This window comes from Coregonus clupeaformis, chromosome 30 (genome assembly GCF_020615455.1).
Source record: "Coregonus clupeaformis isolate EN_2021a chromosome 30, ASM2061545v1, whole genome shotgun sequence".
NCBI classification, from domain to species: Eukaryota; Metazoa; Chordata; class Actinopteri; order Salmoniformes; family Salmonidae; genus Coregonus; species Coregonus clupeaformis.
Window position 1 is genome coordinate 29,678,936 of NC_059221.1, and position 20,339 is coordinate 29,699,274.

Sequence of the window (20,339 nt, forward strand, 5' to 3'; positions counted from 1 at the left end):
AAACAGAGGAGCGCCACTCATATGCATTCAATAACTATCAAATAGGACAAATGATCGTCCATTTTATCCCCATCCTGTCATCCTCTCCAGTCATGGGAAGGGAGGAGGAAAGGAGGAGGAGAAGGAGCCTGAGTCGACCCAGGTCCAGACCAGGCTCACCACTGCTTTGGCTCATCTCCCGCTGTCTGAAATCTCTCTGAAGGCCCCATTAAGAGCTGCTGCTTCTTGAATGTTAATGGGTTTAATGAGGCTGTGAGGAGGTTCTCTCAACAAGTAAGGAACTACTGCAGGGACTGTTATTGTGTGAGCACCGGTCCAGGAGATTGTGATGCTTGCAATTAAACGCAGGTTTACCAAAGAGCAGTGACCCACTGTGCTTCTCTGGAATCAGTGTTCTGTAGCTACATTGTGCATGCCTAAAACTATTAACCCATTTATGTGAGTGAAAATGCAGAAGTATAGTGCGTGTGTGTCTATGCATGTGTGTGTGGGTGCATGTGAGAGTGTGTGTATGTGTGTGTTCGTGTCTACACTACAATGAGGGCTGACAAGGTGAATCTCTTTGAATCTCCCAAATATTTAACCAAAATAAACTGCCAGCTTGGACTGGGTATATATAAAAGGTAAATGTAAAGACTTGGATTCATTGAAAACATCGATTAAATGCCGTAGGATGGTTCGGGAGCCCTGTTGCATGACATATTACTATATTGAGTCTGTTATTAAAAGCAGTAGAAAGTCTAAGTTCCATCATATGTGCAGAAGGGTATTATGGGTTCACAGTGAAAGTAGGGTCAAGAGGGAATGGCCTAGCAGCATTTAAACGCACCCCTGTGAATAAAACTAGGCCTCCATTCTGCCTTCCTGAACACATTTGCAGTGAAGCATTGCTGTGGCAATGCTACCTGCATTAACCGGATTTGCCTGTGCTAATCTAACAGCTGGCACCTTGCTCGTCTCACACTCGTCTCACACCGCCGTCAGCAACCCTCATCTGCCACCCTCCCCCTTCCCACCCCCAGTGCCGCTTCCCGCTGTGCTAATCCAATCGATATCTTAACCTGTGCAGGGTGGCTCTGCCTCGGCGTCGCCACAGGCTAACCGCTGTTCTACACATCTACACCAGGGGCACTTATCCCCCCCAGCGCAAACGATCCCACCGCCGACACCAACAGCCATGCTTTGATGCGCTGTAAAAGGACCAGGCTTTCAGCCCACGCACGCTCCTGTTTTAGCGGCCATAAAAAAGAAAAAGGGAGGGCGAAGTGAATTCTGCAGTGAGATATTTAGACAGGAGACGTATTAACCTCAGCCCATCTCTTGTGTTTGAGATGGAGCCTCTCCTGCAGGCAATAAGGAGTCAAGGAGATCACTAATGGATGTTCCAGTCACTCAGTGTCCTGTCTCTTCTTCTATAAATATCAGGAGATATCTGGAGGTATCAGGAGGACGTATTACTCCTCCAGGGCCCCTGGTTCAGATAACACCTTCCATTTAACTGCTAGTAGATCCATGTGAGGCGGCTTCCCATTATAATGTTGCTGAGTGCCAGCACAATGAACTACCTACATGTCTCTCTCGCTTGCTCTCTCTGTATGACATGTTGCTTCTCTAACATAGCTACTGTCTAAGTATTTCGCATCAGGAGATGAGACTTACCTTCTGTGCCCAACATTACAAGGCTAAAAGATCCAAAGGAAGGGAAAATAAAACACGTCATCCTTACTTTAAGTTTACTTCTTACATTTCCATAAGAAACCAGCAACACAGCAAAATATGTTTTTAGTGGAGAAACAAAGCACCCTGTACAGCATTCTGATTAGAATGCTTCTCCTGTCCTCTCTGTTCTAACCACTGGCCCTGCGGTTTAAGAGGCGAAGAGGTATTACACCCCCTGGAGCCCCTGATATGTGCCTACATCCGTCTGGCATGCTGAGAAATTAATAATCCTTGCTTAAAAAAATAAAATTAAAATGCATTCGTCTCCCCCTTTGAAGTAAATTAATTTGTGATTGGTTAGCCTCTGTGGGCCTTGAGGCTAAAGGGGGCTGGCTGTGTGACGGCCGGCTGCTCCACTCTCTGTCCATCCAGGTAAAAGCTGCTTCAGCTGGTTGGATGGGGGAGTCATGCAGATATTTCCAGAACAAGGCCCCTGCCGACAGCGTGTCAACACGGCTGTCAGGATTTCAGGAGGAGTATTATCTCGTACCCACGCTCAAGTGCTTCAAAGTGCTTTGCAACTAGTGACAAGGAGGAGAGAGAGGGTACTGGGTGGAGGGCTGGGGTGGGGGGAGCCTTGACAAGCAGAAGAGTGAAGCAAGGAGCGGTTCAGGATAGGAGAGGGATGGAGACAAAAGCAATGGAGTCAGCAGAAGGCTTTAGCTGGATTAGAGAGAGCCTGTGCTAATTCAAACAGCAGCGGGACATTACTGTTTACAACCAGTAGTTTTCACAGCTCTCCGACTTCCAGCATTCAGGAGAATTCACAGACATGAGGCGATTATGTGTGGCGTCTTCACAAACACTCTCGCACTCACCGAAAGCCTCTCTCCCAATTTCAAACCTTCAGAGTTGCAGCCAGGGGAGAACGACTGCCCCCTCTCATTGAAGCCACGGAAGTTCAAGGCTGACCGCGGTACAGCAGGCATTGTTAGCAGAAAACAGGATCCCCCATTATAGTGAATGGGAAAAATTTCAATCTTCGTGTAAATAAACCAAAAATTGAAGAAAATCAATGCTAATGGCAGCCAGCAGCACCCCAGTCGGCCTTCATCTTGAGATATTCAGTGAGAGGGGGCCGCACTGAGCTAGCCTGCAATGTCACTTCCTGGAGTAGCTCAAACTTCGCATGTTGTTTCCATGAGACGCCATCTTTTTTATATTTTCTAAACTTTGTTTTACATTTTTGTTTTTATTGCTTTTTTGTTACATATACACTAGCAGTCAAAAGTTTGGACACACCTACTCATTCAACGGTTTTTCTTTATTTTTAAAGATATTTTGAGATTCTTCAAATAGCCACCATTTGTCTTGATGACAGCTTTGCACACTCTTGGCATTATCTCAACCAGCTTCATGAGGTAGTCACCTGGAATGCATTTAAATTAACAGGTGTGCCTTGTTAAAAGTTAATTTGTGGAATTTCTTTCCTTCTTAATGCATTTGAGCCAATCAGTTGTGTTGTGACAAGGTAGGGACGTATACAGAAGATTGCCCTATTTGGTAAAAGACCAAGTCCATATTATGGCAAGAACAGCTCAAATAAGCAAAGAGAAACGACAGTCCATCATTAATTTAAGACAAGAAGGTCAGTCAATACGGAACATTTCAAGAACTGCAGCCGCAAAAACCATCAAGCGCTATGATGAAACTGGCTCTCATGAGGACCGCCACAGGAATGGAAGACCCAGAGTTACCTCTGCTGCAGAGGATAAGTTCATTAGAGTTGTCAGCCTCAGAAATTGCAGCCCTAATAAATGTTTCACCGAATTCAAATAACAGACACATCTCAACATCAACTTTTCAGAGGGGACTGTGTGAATCAGGCCTTCATGGTCGAATTGCTTCAAAGAAACCACTACTAAAGGACACCAATAAGAAGAAGAGACCTGCTTGGGCCAAGAAACAGGAGCAATGGACATTAGACCGGTGGAAATGTGTCCTTTGGTCTGGAGTCCAAATTTGAGAATTTTGGTTCCATCCGCTGTGTCTTTGTGAGACAGTGGTGTGGTATAAAGAAGACAGTGGTGTGGTAAATTAGCGATACAACAAAGCTACCATCAACTCATTACTACCCGCCCTCCCGGGGCAAACTACCCGCCCTCCAGGACACCTACAGCACCCGATGTCACAGGAAGGCCAAAAAGATCATCAAGGACATCAACCACCCGAGCCACTGCCTGTTCACCCCGCTATCATCCAGAAGGCGAGGTCAGTACAGGTGCATCAAAGCTGGGACCGAGAGAATGAAAAACAGCTTCTATCTCAAGGCCATCAGACTGCTAAATAGCCATCACTAGCACATTAGAGGCAGCTGCTGCCTATTGTAATCACTGGCCACTTTAAGAAATGGAACACTAGTCACTTTAATAATGTTTACATATCTTGCACTACTCATCTCATATGTATATACTGCATTCTGTAATATTCTACTGTATCTTAGTCCATGCCGCTCTGTCATTGCTTGTCCATATATGTATATATTCTTAAATTGCATTCCTTACTTAGATTTGTGTGTATTGGTATATGTTTTGAAATTGCTAGATATTACTTGCACTGTCGGAGCTAGAAGCACAAGCATTTCGCTACACCAACAATAACATCTGCTAAACACGTGTATGTGACCAATAAAATTTGATTTGATTTAAATGTAAATCCTGACACTAAAATAATATAATATAATATAAGACAGAAGGTTACTTCAGGCAAAAAACGAAAGTAGAGTGGTTGGTCGGGGTGGATGGGTAGGCATATAACGCGAACGTCTAGCAACCCAAAGGTTGCTTGTTCGAATCTCATCATGGACAACATTAGCATTTGAGATAACTAGCAACTTTGCAACTACTTACTACTTAGCATGTTAGCTAACCCTTCCCCTAACCCCTTGCCTAGCTAATGTTAGCCACCTAGCTAACGTTAGTGTTAGCCACCTAGCTAACATTAGCCACAACAAATTGGAATTTCTAATTCGTTACAAATTGCAGTTCCTAACATATCATATGAATTGTAATTCATAACATATCATACGAAATGGATGATGGACATCCATAAATTAATACATACCATACGAAAAGTCACATATCATACTAATTGGAGTGTCTCGGATTTACCTTTACTATGTTACGTCTACCCCTGAGTCCAGGTTGGGCAAAAATGGTCATGGGGAAAGTGTTTGCTATATGGCATGGAACTAAATCTTTATAAAGAAGACAGTGGTGTGGTAAATTAGCGATACAACAAAGCTACCATGAACAGCCGTTCTACTGATATTATTTCTCTCTCAAACCCTTTGTTTTCACATGGCCATGCATGAAGCTTGCGTCGTATGATTGGACATGCTATCTAGTTTAAATAAATGGATCCTAAGTGAACAAACACAAGCCTATGAATAAATTTCACAATAATAATCTTGCAGGGTGTAAAACATTTCTGAAATAAGTCCTTGTTCCTTGAAACTGCCACAGAGTAACAGCAGTCAACGTTTCCCAGTCTTTCTGCAAGCCACCATGCAGTGCATAAAAATGCAGACTAATCCACATAAGACAAACTGTTAGATTAGATGTTATTGTTCTCCAAGGAGGAAATTCATTTCCACATGCTTGTACATTGACATCCAGAGCACCAAAATACCCATACACCCATTCATAATATTTACAATACCAAAAGTAAACTTCCCCACACCCAGCAGATAAAACAGACAGCCCAGCTCACAATTTACATTTACATTTAAGTCATTTAGCAGACGCGCTTATCCAGAGCGACTTACAAATTGGTGCATTCAACTTAGGATAGCCAGTGGGACAACCACCCCCTTTTATTTTTTATGGGGGGTGGGGGGGGATTACTGTTATACTATTCCAGGTATTCCTTAAAGAGGTAGGGTTTCAAGTGTATCCGGAAGGTGGTCAGTGACTCCGCTGTCCTGGCGTCGTGGGGGAGCTTGTTCCACCATTGGGGTGCCAGAGCAGTGAATAGCTTTGAGTGGGCTGAGCGGGAACTGTGCTTCCGTAGTGGTAGGGGGGCTAGCAGGCCAGAGGTGGATGAACGTAGTACCCTTGTTTGGGTGTAGGATCAGAGCCTGAAGGTAAGGTAACAATTCTAGGGAGAGAGAACGTTTTTGTAATGTTACCCGTAATGTGCCCCTAATGTTTGAATGTCCAGTTTTCTGTTAGTGAGGGGAACATTCTATACTGAAAAATATAGGTAAACGCAACATGTAAAGTGTTGGTCCCAAGTTTCATGAGCTTAAATAAAAGATCCCAGAAATTTTCCATATGCACAAAAAGCTTATTTCTCTCAAATGTTGTGCACAAATTTGTTTACCTCCCTGTTAGTGAGTGTTTCTCCTTTACCAAGATAATCCATCCATTTGACAGGTGTGGCATATCAAGAAGCTGATTAAACAGCGTGATCATTACACAGCGGCACCTTGTGCTGGGGACAATAAAAGGCCACTCTAAAATGTGCAGTTGGCAAGAACATTCCTGTGTCCAGTTTTCTGAGGGTTAGGGGAATATTCTATCAACGTCACATCAAACATACACAGAACATGGTTGCCATTTTCTCAGAATATACAATATTAATGTTCTAGACATGTTTCATGGGACGTTGCAAGAACATTCCTGTCCAGTTTTCTGAGGGTTAGGAGAATATTCCATCAACATCACATCAAGCATACACAGAACATGATTGCCATGTTCTCAGAATATAAGATATTAATGTTCTAGACATGTTTTATGGAATGTTGCAAGAACATTCATGTGTCCAGTTTTATGAGGGTTAGGAGAATATTCCATCATGCCTTGTTACTGTTGCCAAGCCCATCAAGGCCCTGATTGGTGAACCAATGATCCATTCACAGCTCTTTTTGTCTGTTGGCAAAGTTAGGGATACTCACACACAAACAGACACACAGTGCTTTTAACATAGTGTTTTCAACTTACATATTTGACACACTTTGACATACATGATTACATTGTGCATGTTATTGGGAATTGAACTCACAACTTCTTGGTTCACGACATTCAGATCTTCCTGCTACACCACCATGCCTGTGTCAGTTATCAGTTAATTTGACAATTCTCTAACCATTGATTTGATTTCAAAGTGCATTCACCCTATTGCTTTCACCTATTAAGTTGTTTCAGATCTAGGGATGAGTGGTTAGGGATTCTTCTGGACAGAGCCTAACTATACTCAGAGTCCTCTGTAGCTCAGCTGGTAGAGCACGGCGCTTGTAACGACAGGGTAGTGGGTTCGATCCCCGGGACCACCCATACGCAAAAATTTATGCACGCATGACTGTAAGTCGCTTTGGATAAAAGCGTCTGCTAAATGGCATATTATATTATATTATACTGGCCCAAGAAGCACATGCAATGGATATATACCTTATTGGGTTTGAGGCCAAAAAGAAGCAGGAAGAGGCCTGAGCGCTTTTCATCTCAGAGTTCGCAAATTCAAGATGCTCACAAACTGTTACGATCCGCGCGTCCCGGCGATTGGTTCACCACCATTGACCTAAAGGATGTAGACTTTCATGTGCCCATGTACCCCAATCACAGAAAGTTCCTAATATTCCATTACGAGGCGGTAGCCTACATGTTTTTGGTACTTCCATTCGGCTTGTCCGTCTCAAAGGTGGTGGAGGCAACTCTGGCACCCATGAGGGTCCAGAGGCTGAGGGTATTGGCCTATCAGGGATAATGGCATCTATGATAGTATTCATTCCGCAGGGACTATTATTGATGCAGCCGTTCCAGCGCTGGGTGCTACTCGCCACCTAGGCCGGTCGATTCAGGTGTCCCCGACATGCCTTCAGGCACTGCCACAGTGGAGGGATCCCTGGCTGCTGTCACAAGGGGTTCTCATGGGTCAGGTGTTGTCCCGCAAGGTGGTCATGACAGACTCGTCCCCCGAAGGGTGGCACATTGTGCGAGGGTTACTCAATTCGGGGAGTATGGACAGTGTCAATTTGGGGAGTATGGAACATCTGATGGTGTACTTAGTGCTCAGACGCCTTCTCCCGCGTTTGTCGTGCCGGCATGTGCTGTTCAGATCCGACAACATGACGATGGTGGCATACATCAACAGACAGGGGGGAACTCAGTCCCTCCCCCTCCTCACCTTGGCTCACTCCCTGTTGCTGTGGGTGAGTGCGCATTTGCTCTCACTTTGGGCAGTGCATGTTCCCGGTTGCCTCAACTCGGGTGCGGATCTGCTATCCTTTTCCTCAGGAGTGGAGACTACACCCCTGGGTAGTTGCCCAGATATGGGAGCAGTTCGGCAGGGCCGACGTCGATCTTTACACATCGCGTAGTGTCGTCTATTTTTCTCGATGAGGAACCGAGTTCTCCATTGGGAACGGACCCTCAATTACGCATTTGCGCCAGTGGTTCTGATTCAGCCCACGTTGGAGAGGGTGCACTGGGAGGGCTTATCATTCATTCATGTAGCTCCCCGTAGGCCCAGGCAGCCTCGGTTCGCAGAGATCGTTCGCCTTTTAGGTGGGGACCTGTGGCAACTCCCGTTGAGCAAGGACCTGTTGACCCAGGCGCACAGACAGGTTTGGCACGAGGCCAGATATTTGGTTCCTATGGGCCTGGCCCCTGAGAGGGCCAATCTGATGGCTAGGGGTTTACCTCCAAATGTTATTGCTACCATTCAGTCTGCAAGGGCTCCCTCTACGAGAGGGCTGTATGCGTTTAAGTGGCATGCTTTTGAGCCAAGATAAAGGACTTGTTCCTTTTCAGTGCTCTGTGAGGGAAATCCTTATGTTCATACAGGGGCTTTTCGAGCAGGGACACACATTCTCCACGTTAAAAGTGTACATATCTCAGCGTGTCATGTGGGAATTGACGGAGCCTCATCGGGGGCTCACCCCCTGGTGGTGCCCTAATCTATTGCGCCCACATGGGACTTGGCTCTGGTTTTGGAGGCGTTGTGTGTGGCCCCCTTTGAGCCTCTGGAGTCGGTGGATCTGAAGATCCTCTCCTACAAAACCTTGCTGCTCATGGCTTTGGCCTCGGCTAAACATGTTGGGGACCTCCACGCATTATCTGTACACCATTCCTGTACTCAGTTCACCCTGGGCGACTCTAAGATGATATTGTGTTCAAATGCGGCCTTCACCCCGAAAGTCAAGGCTATGTCTTACAGGTTCTTAAGCTTTTTAGCTATTTCCCTTTTCGCTTCCTCCTTTTGCTTCTGAAGAGCAACAGAGGTTACATGCCCTGTGTCCGGTGCCAGCTTTATGCACATACATTGATCAGACCTGGGATATCCAGTTATATGACCAGCTTTTTGTCTGTTTTGCCAATCCAGTTTGCAGCAGGGCACTCTCTAAGCAGTGTCTCTCCCACTGGATAGTTGAAGCATATAGCAGCAAGGGTTACCTAGCGCGTGTATGCGCCCACGCCACCAACGGTCTGGCAGTGTCTTAGGCGTTGTTTAAAAGGGTTGACTATAGGAGATATTTGTGCTGCGGCGAGTTGGGCATCACCACACAATTTTGTTAGGTTGTATCGCTTGGATGTCACAGCTGCCAGTGTAGCCCACAGTGTGCTTACTACTGGGACAGGGGAAAGTCACTAGGCAGCGTACCATGTGCGCAATACCCAGACTGCTACATCTGGTGGGGTCAGGTCTGGGTGGTCTACCATGGGCCGTTTCATTTAGTATCCGTTGGGGTCGGCTTGGCATGTGATTATATTTTCCCATAATATGTTGTACCGAAGTTGACTGACATTAAATGGATCCACAGTTTCCTCAACCACAGACCCCAGGCCATCAGAGTGGAAGGCAAAACATCCCCACTGGTCATCACCAACACTGGCGCCCCCCAGGGGTGTGTTCAAAGTCCCTTCCTGTAAACGTAACATTATGACTATAACTACTGTTCCCTGAAGGAGGGAAACGAGATACAACACCTGTTTGACACCGCACTGCCCGTTCCTGGGCTCGGTGAAGAGCAGTATTAAATTGAGCCTCAACCGTATCACCTGTGGAAGGCAGAGCTTCCAGCGAGGCACAGATTTCATTGGCCTTGTCAGGCATGATTGTAGATCCTTCAACTGAAATTGTGAGAATGCGACGCTCCATAGTATGTTCCTTCAGGGAACAGTAGTTATAGTCATAATGTTACGTTTACAGGAAGGACTCAGAACACACCCCTGGGGGGCGCCAGTGTTGGTGATGACCAGTGGGGATGTTTTGCCTTCCACTGATGGCCTGGGGTCTGTGATTGAGGAAACTGTGGATCCATTTAATGAGGTTCAAATAGACGTAGAGGTTGGTGAATTTTTCTATCATTCTGTGCCTTTGTATGGTGTTAAATGCTGAGCTGAAGTCCACGAAAAGGATCCTGGTTTAGTTCCCAGAGGCCTCTAGATGTTCAAGGAGTCTGTGCAGCAGACAGGCCACAACATCATCTGCACCCCTGTTTGTTTTATAGGTAAATTGCTGGTGACAGCACATCAATGAAGCAATATAATAAAGATGTGTAGAGAAAATTTCAGAGGCGCCAGAGTCTGCATGTCTTCTAAAGGGTACATACAGGTTGGTGAGGGACATTTGCCACCCAATGCCAATAGATCCTTCCCTTCATTTCAAAAGGACCCTATTCCAAATAAACCAGTCCATTTGAAAATTTTAACAGAATTCATCAGGAAACCATTCCTTTCTCCTGTGTGTGAATGATAAGGAGGGAGAGAGAGAGAGAACAGACATTTTCTTCTCCCTTTCTGAAAAATTCAATGGCAAATCTTGGAGAACGGCCCTGACTCCATTAGTCAATAGCTCAATGGGCTCTGAGGCGGCTTCACTCAGACGCTTTCTGCTCCCTCGCGTCTCACACCGCAAGGTAAGCCCATTCCATTTCATGTCTCCTCCTCATGTGTTGAAACGCCGATTTGGTGAATCAAGGCGCAGTACTGTAGGCCTTCTGAACAAAGACACGTCACTTAATGACCTCCCGTATGAAGCAGATGGACTTCCTCTCGCCACCTCAGGGAGATAATATGCTTAATTAGCTTTGTCGTTCACCACCATCTGAGCACTTCCCTACCCCGTACTAGAGCTCCTCAGAGTCACTATTAAAAAGGCTATTTAATCTGGGAAAACAGTCAGACCCGAACCAGTCAGTCTGTGGCCAAGAGTGACAAAGCATTTGTCACCATAAAGGTAGTAAGAGTGGTGTGTCCTATTCAGCCAACATTGCTTCCACTTACATTAAATCCTTCCTGTGTTGTGTCCGTTTCCCTAACTGTTGCTGTGGCTCTTTGGGAGGTGTGCGTTGCCCTATCAAATTCCTGACCAAGTTCACAAGTTGTATCTCTCCTTGCCAGCAGCGCAAGATAAACAGCATGCTAACTTCCAAGGAGCCTCCCTTCTGGCCCTACAGGACAAGACTGCCTCTGCTCTGCTCTGCCTGGGATATTACAAAACCTCTCCGTCGGCGCCTGGCCAGGCCACTGCTGCTTAGCGCTGCGCATCACAACTTTTATGTCTTGGAAATGTCAGGGACACGCAGGGAAAATGATGGGAAATTAAAGGTCTTAAAAGCCCGAAAAACACTGCTTTTTCCCCTCTAAGAGCAATGTGTTTCTGGTCCCTACCATAATAAAATGAAAGTAGGGGACTACTTACTGCATTAGTGATGCGAGAAAGCTCATCACAACAGATGGGCTAAATTTCACCCAACACATTCAGTGAAGAGACTCAAAGAGAATGTTCACGCTTTAACGTCTGTCTTCCCCATTTATATCTATTTTCATTGATATATGTTTCGGAAGAAATGGGCCCAGCTAGCTCATAACGTTCTGTGTTTCTAAGAGCTTGGTTGTCCTATGGTTATTTTGCATACAACCTTCCCACAACTCTCTAAGAATGGTGCAGGACAGTTGCTTGGATTTGAAACATTCTCAGCACATTTAAGGAACTTGACAAAAAAATAAAATGTTCTTGGCATTTCATTACTTTAACAGACGTTTCCTAAAAGTTCAAACATGGTTACATTTAATTAACATTTTCGTAATATTCTAGGAATGTTCTCGAAATGGTTTGACATTGGGAATGTTCTCAAATAGTTCAGAGAACATTAACCCTTTACTCTCATATCCGTATCTGGGTTGTAAATGGCAGATTTGGACACTGGTGAGCACCTAAATTGGAACGCAGTGGCTGTACTGTAACATGCTATACATGAAGTCAGAGCTCAGGGTCTCTGCTTCATGGTACTGTATGGGTTTTGACTGACAGCCGTTCTGAACTTGAGCACAGCGTGTGACAAGGAGTTGCCCCCATCCCTCCCACTAACTGGGCAACTTTTATCATTTTTTTGTTGTCTGAGTGAGGGAAATGCTGTAAATTAAGAGGACTTGATACATTTTGAAAGATGAGACATAGATGTTTATAATAAACACCACTTTGATGTCATACAAGCAAGCCAAACACCTGTGAGTCTAAATGTACACTTCACATTTTCATATCATAAAACTTGTCATATAGTGTCAATGTTTATGATCACTATGTTTGATGTACAGTTACAAGACGACATGGCGTCATACCCTGGTTTGTTCTGAACAGAATGAGCCTATGTTTGTCGTATTGTGAAAATTCACAGTGGAACACACATCTGAATAACTCCATTCTATGCACACCAAAATTACAATCTGTTTCTCTGAATTGCCTTGTGAAAGCCTAACACTGTAAGGTCGTATTTCATAACTTAGCTAGTCATGTTGGCAATAGAACAAGTTTTCAAATGAAGCCCACCTGACCCAGATTGCAATTTATAATGGACCGTTTTTGGATTGCGTAAACAACAGTAATTGTGTGAGGCGGGGAAGCAGGGATGTGTTCCAAACAAAACAACTACAAGTGTGCTTGCTCTAGTTCCTCAACGGCACAGCTAGAAGAGCTCAAAAAAGCACCTTATATACTGAACAAAAGTAAAAAAGCTTATTTCCCTGTTAGTGAGCATTTCGCCTTGCCAAGATAATCCATCCTCCTGAAAGGTGTGGCATATCATGAAGCTGATTAAACAGCATGATCATTACACAGGTGCACATTGTGCTGTCAACACTCTAAAATGTGCAGTTTTGTCACACAACACAATGCCACAGATGTCTCAAGTTTTGAGGGAGCGTGCAACTGGCATGCTGAGTGCAGGAATGTCCCCCAGAAATGTTGCCAGAGAATTGAATGTTCATTTCTCTACCAACGTTGTTTTAGAGAATTTGGCAGTACGTCCAACCAGCCTCACAACCACAGACCACGTGTAACCACGCCAGCCCAGGACCTCCACATCTGGCTTCTTCACCTGCTGGATCGTCGGAGACCAGCCTCCCGGACAGCTGATGAAACTGTGGGTTTGCACAACCGAATAATTTCTGCACAAACTGTCAGAAATCTCAGGGAAGCTCATCTGCGTGCTCATCGTCCTCACTAGGATCTTGACCTGACTGCAGTTTGGCATCACTTTCTATTTTCTGACAAAGAAAATTGGGAGAGTACCCCCACAAACTCGTCGGAACCTGTACCGGGTCCCAAACAACCACTCAGAGTCTATCACAGGGATGGGTAACTTTGATGGGGGTGGGGGCCATAACAAATCTGAACTGCATACCCACATCCATACCCCCCCCACACACACACCACCACATTGCAAAACATTATAGTGGCCCCCCTCTTGACAGCGGAGAGACTTATTTATTTAAGTTTTGTGCATTTCTACACATTTTGCCATGGGGTGTAGAGAAGATTTCATGCAATTCTACTCATTTTGCCATAAGGTGGATAGAAATGTTTGTATTTGCGGCCGGTAATTCGACAAGTTTAGATAGCTGGCCTAGAAAACATTGACTGACATATCAAGGGAAAAACATCTGATGCACAACCAAATTTTGAAATTGCACCTTGTGTATTCTACTATTCTAACTCGCAACAGTAAGTTGAGACCCAGACTGAGTTCCCCAAAAAAATTAAGATTACATTTTTGGGGGAAATTGATCATCCCTGGGCTAACAGGTAAATTACCTCCCATATGAAGCAGATGGACTTCCTCTCGCCACTTCAGGGAGATAATATGCTTAATTAGCTTTGTCGTTCACCACCAGCACTTTACTACCACATACTAGAGCTCCTCAGAGTCACTATTAAAAAGGCTATTTAATCTGGGAAAACAGTCAGGATCAGACCAGTCAGACTGTGGCCAAGAGTGACAAAGCATTTGTCACCATAAAGGTAGTAAGAGTGGTGTGTCCTATTCAGCCAACATTGCTTCCACTTACATTAAATCCTTCCTGTTGTGTCCGTTTCCCTAACTTTTGCCGTGGCTCTATGGGAGGAAAGTGTTGCCCTATCAAATTCACAAGTCGCATCTCATCCTGCCAGCAGCGCAAGACAAACAGCATGCTAACTCCCCAGGAGCCTCCCTACTGGCCCTACAGGACAGGACTGCCTCTGTTCTGCTCTTCTTTGGATATTAAAGGTCCTCTCCGTTGGTGCCTGGCCAGGCCACTGCTGCTTAGCACTGCGCACCACAACTTTTATGTCTTGGAAATGTCAGGGACATGCAGGGAAAATGACGGGAAATTAAAGGTCTTAAAAGGCAGAAAAACACAGCTTTTTCCCTCTCTAACAGCAATGTGTTCCTGGTCACCACCATAATAAAGTGAAAAGATGGGACTACTGGGTGCATTTATGATTGAGGAAGGCTCATCACAACAGATGGGCTAAATTTCACCCAAAAGAAAATAGAAAAATATGCACATCCAACTAAACACATTCAGTGAAGAGGCTCAAGAGAATGTTCACGTTTTAACACCTGGCTTTATAATTAAGTCAAGAAACAATCCCCATTTATATATATTTTCATACTTTCATTGATTTATGTTTCGGAAGAATTGTGAGTGTTAAGTCAGGGTTAGTAGTGTGTAGCATAGCATTACAGTGTGTGTGTGTGTGTGTGTGTGTGTGTGTGTGTGTGTGTGTGTGTGTGTGTGTGTGTGTGTGTGTGTGTGTGTGTGTGAGTGTGTGTGTGTGTGTGTGTGTGTGTGTGTGAGTGAGTGAGTGTGTGTGTGTGTGAAGATAATAGCCTCATACCCTCTTCTCCAGTTGTACCAACTGCTCCTTGAAAAAGGTGTCCAGTGCTTTCAGCTCTGCCTCCTTCTTCTCCAACTGTTTAGCCTGAAAGAGAGGAAACCAGGGACTGGAACCGATTCTGGCAACAGAACCAAACCGAAAGCCAGAAAATAACAATATTTTTAGAGGAACATAATCAGAACTGGGAACGAATGTGATCTATACTGTTCCGGAATGGAAGCGTTATTTGAAATGCATGGGAACCGGTTAATTATGTTATTTTACGTTCCAGGCATTTTTTCCCAGTCCCACAAAAAACACAACAAAGCGACTATGCAAAGCTCTCACTCTGTCACTCAGAAACGTATTCCAGTGTCTGCCTGACAGTTAAAAATCTTTCCCAGTGTGTGTCTGTGTGTGTAGGCCCCTCCCCCTCTCTACTGTAGCTGATGTTACAAGCATATTTCAGAAATTAGGGAGAGATATTTAATTAGAGAAGAATGGATACATCTTTTCAATACTAGTTAAGGTTACTATAGTTATCACGTTTCACATTGGATGTATTAACTATAAAAAGGTAAGACGTGTTTTTATTGTAATTCTGGTGCTGCTTTGCACACACAAGCTTGTTAGGCCAACTCTCTGAAGTTCAAAGACATTCAAAGTTCCTTTATAGAAGCCGCTCCTCCGTAGGTCTAATTATGTGGGCCTAATTAAGATAATGCATGTCATAAGAACAAGATGTCCAGAGCTTCAAGCAAAGCCTCCTCCTCCACCCACTCTCGCTCTCAATAACCACAAAATGTCAGTCGCATCTCGCGCCCTACACTTGTCTCTCCAATGCATGTAAATACCTTCCTCCATAACAAACTGCTCTATCCGCACTGATTGGTGAAGTAATTTAATCAAGCTAAATGTCAAGCTAAATCAAGCTAAATTAGATTTCAAAGGCTTAAAAAGGAACAGAAATGAACGATATAAACCTGTACACACACACACACACACACACACACACACACATTGTGGTCAGGAGTGAATAAGGGTAGTCAGACTACCCTGTACAAGGCTGCAGTCAGACTGCAAAAAGAGGACATTAAAACAATGGTGGAATCCCAAAACAAGCAAAGAGAGAAAGGCAAAGCATTGATAATGATGATGATTATGATGATGATGGTATCATTCAGGAACACATCAAAACCTCCATAACAAAAATGACAAAAAAATACAAACACGACAAACATGCAACTGACACACACGCTGGAGCACTCCTCGTCCTTGTCCATGACACTGTCCTCCTGCTCCTTTCTTTCTGGTTGTGTGCTGCCGTGTGTCCACTCCTGGGGGTCTACTGTGTAGTTGTCAGTAATAACTGTAACCTGCCCTATACCATACAGACAGTAGTGTCTGTGAGAGAGGGAGAGGAGCGATAGATATCTAGGAGAGGTACAGTAAGTAGAGGAGGATGAGGAAGAAGAGAGTAGTGTCCGTCTGGAGGTGAGTTAGCTTAGTAGTGAGAGAAGAGATTAAGAGCTGAGTTGAGAGGAGGGACAAAGAGCAACAGACGTCACTGAGGACAGCTGGTGTCCCCAAACTGTCTGGAGACAACTGAGGAGATGGCCATGGAGGATGGGCACAGGCTGACGAGACACACCGAGAGATCACACAGCAGGGATGCACTTAAAGACACACAACAAACACACAGACACACACTCTCTCGAACCCTGTTGGCTGTGCTCAGTGTGCATGGCGGACCCTGGCGGCAATGCGTGGGCTTCCTGCAGCACTAAGAGAGAGAGCGTCGTATGTAACAGCCAGACAAACGCAACAAAGCGCAACCCCAAATTATACCCAGGCGAAAATCACCCCTTTTTCCTCCAGTCTCCCGTGTCTCTCACACAGAAAATAACCTCCATCAGCACGCAGATCATATGTAATTTTCTAGCTGGATAGCTATGCAGCGTGGTGGCAGAGTGGCCCGGCCTGCATGCACACATTCAGTCTTAATGCAGGGAAACAACAACACTGTAGTTGGAGCAGACAGAACCGTGAGGAAAAGAGAGGGATATTAACAGAACATCAGGCTGTGATTACCCAGGCATCCACCTCTTTAGCAGGCTAGAAAGGTGAGAGATGGAGAGAGTGAGGGAAGGGAAGAGAGAGAGAGAGAGGGAGAGACTGAGAGAGTGAGAGGAGGGGGGGGAGTGAGAGGAAAGGGAATCAAAGAAAAGGAAGAGAGAGCCGCTCTGTTGATCATTGAGAGGCAGAGTGGGTAAAGGAGGGGGTCAAGCGAGAAGCAGAAGGATGATTCGTCATCATTATATAGGCTGCTGAATGGTAAATCTAAAAAACACAAAACCGGTGTGTGAAATAAATAGGCTGCAGGATGGGAGGGGTGGTAATTTGATTTCATAAAGAGTGCTGCTCGTGTGAGAAAGCTAAAGTTTGGCTGAGAATGCCTCGGTGGGGCCTCCCGAGTGGCACAACGGTCTAAGGCACTGCATCGTAGATTTCCTTGTCCCATTGTGCTCTAGCGACTCCTTGTGGCGGGCCGGGCGCCTGCAAGCTGACTTCAGTTGCCAGCTGGACGGTGTTTCCTCTGACACATTGGTGCGGCTGGCTACCGGGTTAAGAGAGCAGTGTGTCAAGAAGCAGTGTGGCTTGGCAGGGTCGTGTTTCGGAGGACGCATGGCTCTCGTCCTTCGCCTCTCCCGAGTCCGTAGGGGAGTTGCAGCGATGGGACAAGACTGTAACTACCAATTGGATATCACGAAATTGGGGTGAAAAAGGTGTAAAAGTACCCCCCCAAAAAATACAACAAAATATATATTATGCCTCGGTGCTGCATCTAAACTAGACAGTACAGAGAGCCAAGAAGAGGATGGTTTCCGCTGTCTGAGATAGAGGCTGTGGGCTAGATCCCTAGGGACACAAAAGTCAACCAGGGGCTGTTCTTCAAACAGGGTTCCTAATCAAGCCAGCACGTGCTTAGAAACACAATGCATTTACCTAGCTGGTGTCATTGCTTAGTGCTTAACCTGCCCTTTCCTGTGTGAGAGGGTCTGTGACACGATTTAAAGACCCCTCAAGTCTCCAGTCGGCAGTAGGTGTGTCTGCTTCATTACAGCCTCTCCTCTCCCTTCTAGACTCACAGCTAATCAGCCAGCCAGCCAGCCCAGCAGTAAAGATGACCGCAGCTCCAGCTCCAGTCTAAATTACAGGCATTACAATCACAGTAGAATCGCCTGAGGAAAATCCCCCTATATTGTCCCTGGTGTTCAGGACTGGGTGACAGCAGAGCTGAGCAACGCACTGCTCCACCAGAGGAGAGGGGAATTAGCTCTGAAATACTGCTGCTGTGTTACACTCTTACTGTCTGCAAGTCTTATTCAGCTTGCCACATGTTTTCGAGTAACATCTAGTCCTAGCCTACATATCTAGCCATGCACATGTCACACTATATAATATATTATAAAGTAAGTGGTCATGATGTGATGGGTTTTAGTGCACAATCTCTATGGGTAGTTAAAGCAAGTTGCTAAGGAACAGCATCTTCTTTATAGCTAACTCACAAACATACAATTTGACAGCCTTACACTTGGACACACACGCACGCAGACACACCATCACTAATACTAATGAGTGAAACCATGAATTGAACCAATGGACCAGCAGCACTGTAGTAGCGCTATAACGCCGGGCTTAATCCCCCTTTCTCCCTGACCACACACAGACCTTGTCATTTTTTTATTCATCCTCTTTTAATTCGCCGCAGAGACAAAGGCAATCTGATGGGCTCTCTCCTTCACTGCAGAGCCTCCTCTGGGGATCTGGAGCCAGCAGATAATACTCAGCCAAGCATGAATTACACAGATAAGTCCTGAAATGAAGCTTGCTGGGCGCTGGTTTTCTCATAAATAAGGCCGTCCACGCCTCGTTATCTGTTGGGCTATAACTCAGTAAACAGGCCGGATGGGATGGATGCAGGGAAACAGGCCGGCCCAGGTACGCTGAGAGAGAGTGATTCTAGAACCATGTGGTGGAACTGGAACTGAAGACCAGGCCTAATGAATGAGAGGAATCTGATTAGGAACACAAAGCAGAACTAGGCCTACACAGAACCCAAAGAACCAGACAGACAACCTGTTATCAATGGTGAGATGAGAGGTATAGGCTAGCTTTACTCAAATCAATTACGCACAATGCAAATACCCTACTATGCATATGAATTATGTGGATATTGAACACAGACCGAGCTAGAAGAGAAGAGACACTTGTTTCTTCTTGACAACAGATGGTGAATCAGAGCTATGTGATAGCTGAATTCCTCATTGCCCTCATCTAGCCTACATATAGTATCTCAGCATCACAGTACAGTACAGTTATTATAACACATGAAAATAGCACCACTCACTCTAACTCATAAACACACACACAGCCTGCCTTCCTGTATACCCCTGCGCTGTCTTCCCGTGCTGAGTTTCCATCCGATAGCAGCAGTCTCAGCCATGCCTGGGTTCCCTCGTCTGCTCCTCTGTTTATTTACTCTGATGCATTTATTTAACACATAGCTCCCAGCTATGCAATAAATTAGCAGTTAATAATCAAACTGATTACCCAGAGTGGGAGCTGTCTGGGGAGAAGGAGAATATGGGCCAATGGCGTTCCTCCTCTCTCATCTCTTCTACCATTAATAACTCTACAGCACTGATCCTTGGTGGAAAATCACTCCAGTTCTTCTTATTCAAGGGGAACCCATCTGCCCTGACAGCAAGGATGCTAAATAACAAGGAGCAAAGGAGAGGGCACTCATACACACATATTTCAAACTCATATTAACACACATACATACAACATATAGGCCGAGACTCATATTTGAAAGCCAAGTTAACAAACAGATCACCGACCATTTCGAATCCCACCGTACCTTCTCCGCTATACAATCTGGTTTCCGAGCTGGTCATGGGTGCACCTCAGCCAAGCTCAAGGTCCTAAATGATATAATAACCGCGATCGATAAAAGACAGTACTGTGCAGCCGTCTTTATCGACCTGGCCAAGGCTTTTGACTCTGTCAATTACCGCATTCTTATTGGCAGACTAAATAGCCTTGGTTTCTCAAATGACTGCCTCGTCTGGTTCTCCAACTACTTTTCAGATAGAGTTCAATGTGTCAAATCGGAGGGCCTGTTGTCTGGACCTCTGGCAGTCTCTATGGGGGTGCCACAGGGTTCAATCCTCGGGCCGACTCTATTCTCTGTGTATGTCAATGATGTCGCTCTTGCTGCTGGTGACTCTCAGATCCACCTCTACGCAGACGACACCATTTTGTATACATCTGGCCCTTCATTGGACACTGTGTTAACAAACCTCCAAACGACCTTCAATGCCATACAACACTCCTTCCGTGGCCTCCAACTGCTCTTAAACGCTAGTAAAACTAAATGCATGCTCTTCAATCGAACGCTGCTTGCACCCGCCCGCCCGACTAGAATCACTACTCTCTGCGGGTCTGACTTAGAATATGTGGACAACTACAAA

At 45.3% G+C, this 20,339-nt stretch overlaps 1 protein-coding gene across 1 annotated transcript in view; it reads right to left on the reverse strand.

The window, feature by feature from the left end:
• LOC121546466 (MICOS complex subunit mic25a-like) overlaps positions 1–19,490 on the reverse strand; it is a 48,006-nt gene extending 28,516 nt beyond the window's left edge. Inside the window, exons 1-4 of the mRNA XM_041857737.1 lie at positions 19,417–19,490; positions 16,371–16,439; positions 16,059–16,206; positions 14,824–14,907 (exon numbers count right to left, since the gene is read on the reverse strand). Of these exons, the coding sequence (XP_041713671.1) occupies positions 14,824–14,907; positions 16,059–16,206; positions 16,371–16,439; positions 19,417–19,490 (375 nt within the window). The remainder of the gene's footprint in view (positions 1–14,823; positions 14,908–16,058; positions 16,207–16,370; positions 16,440–19,416) is intronic.
• Positions 19,491–20,339: the final 849 nt, after the last annotated feature.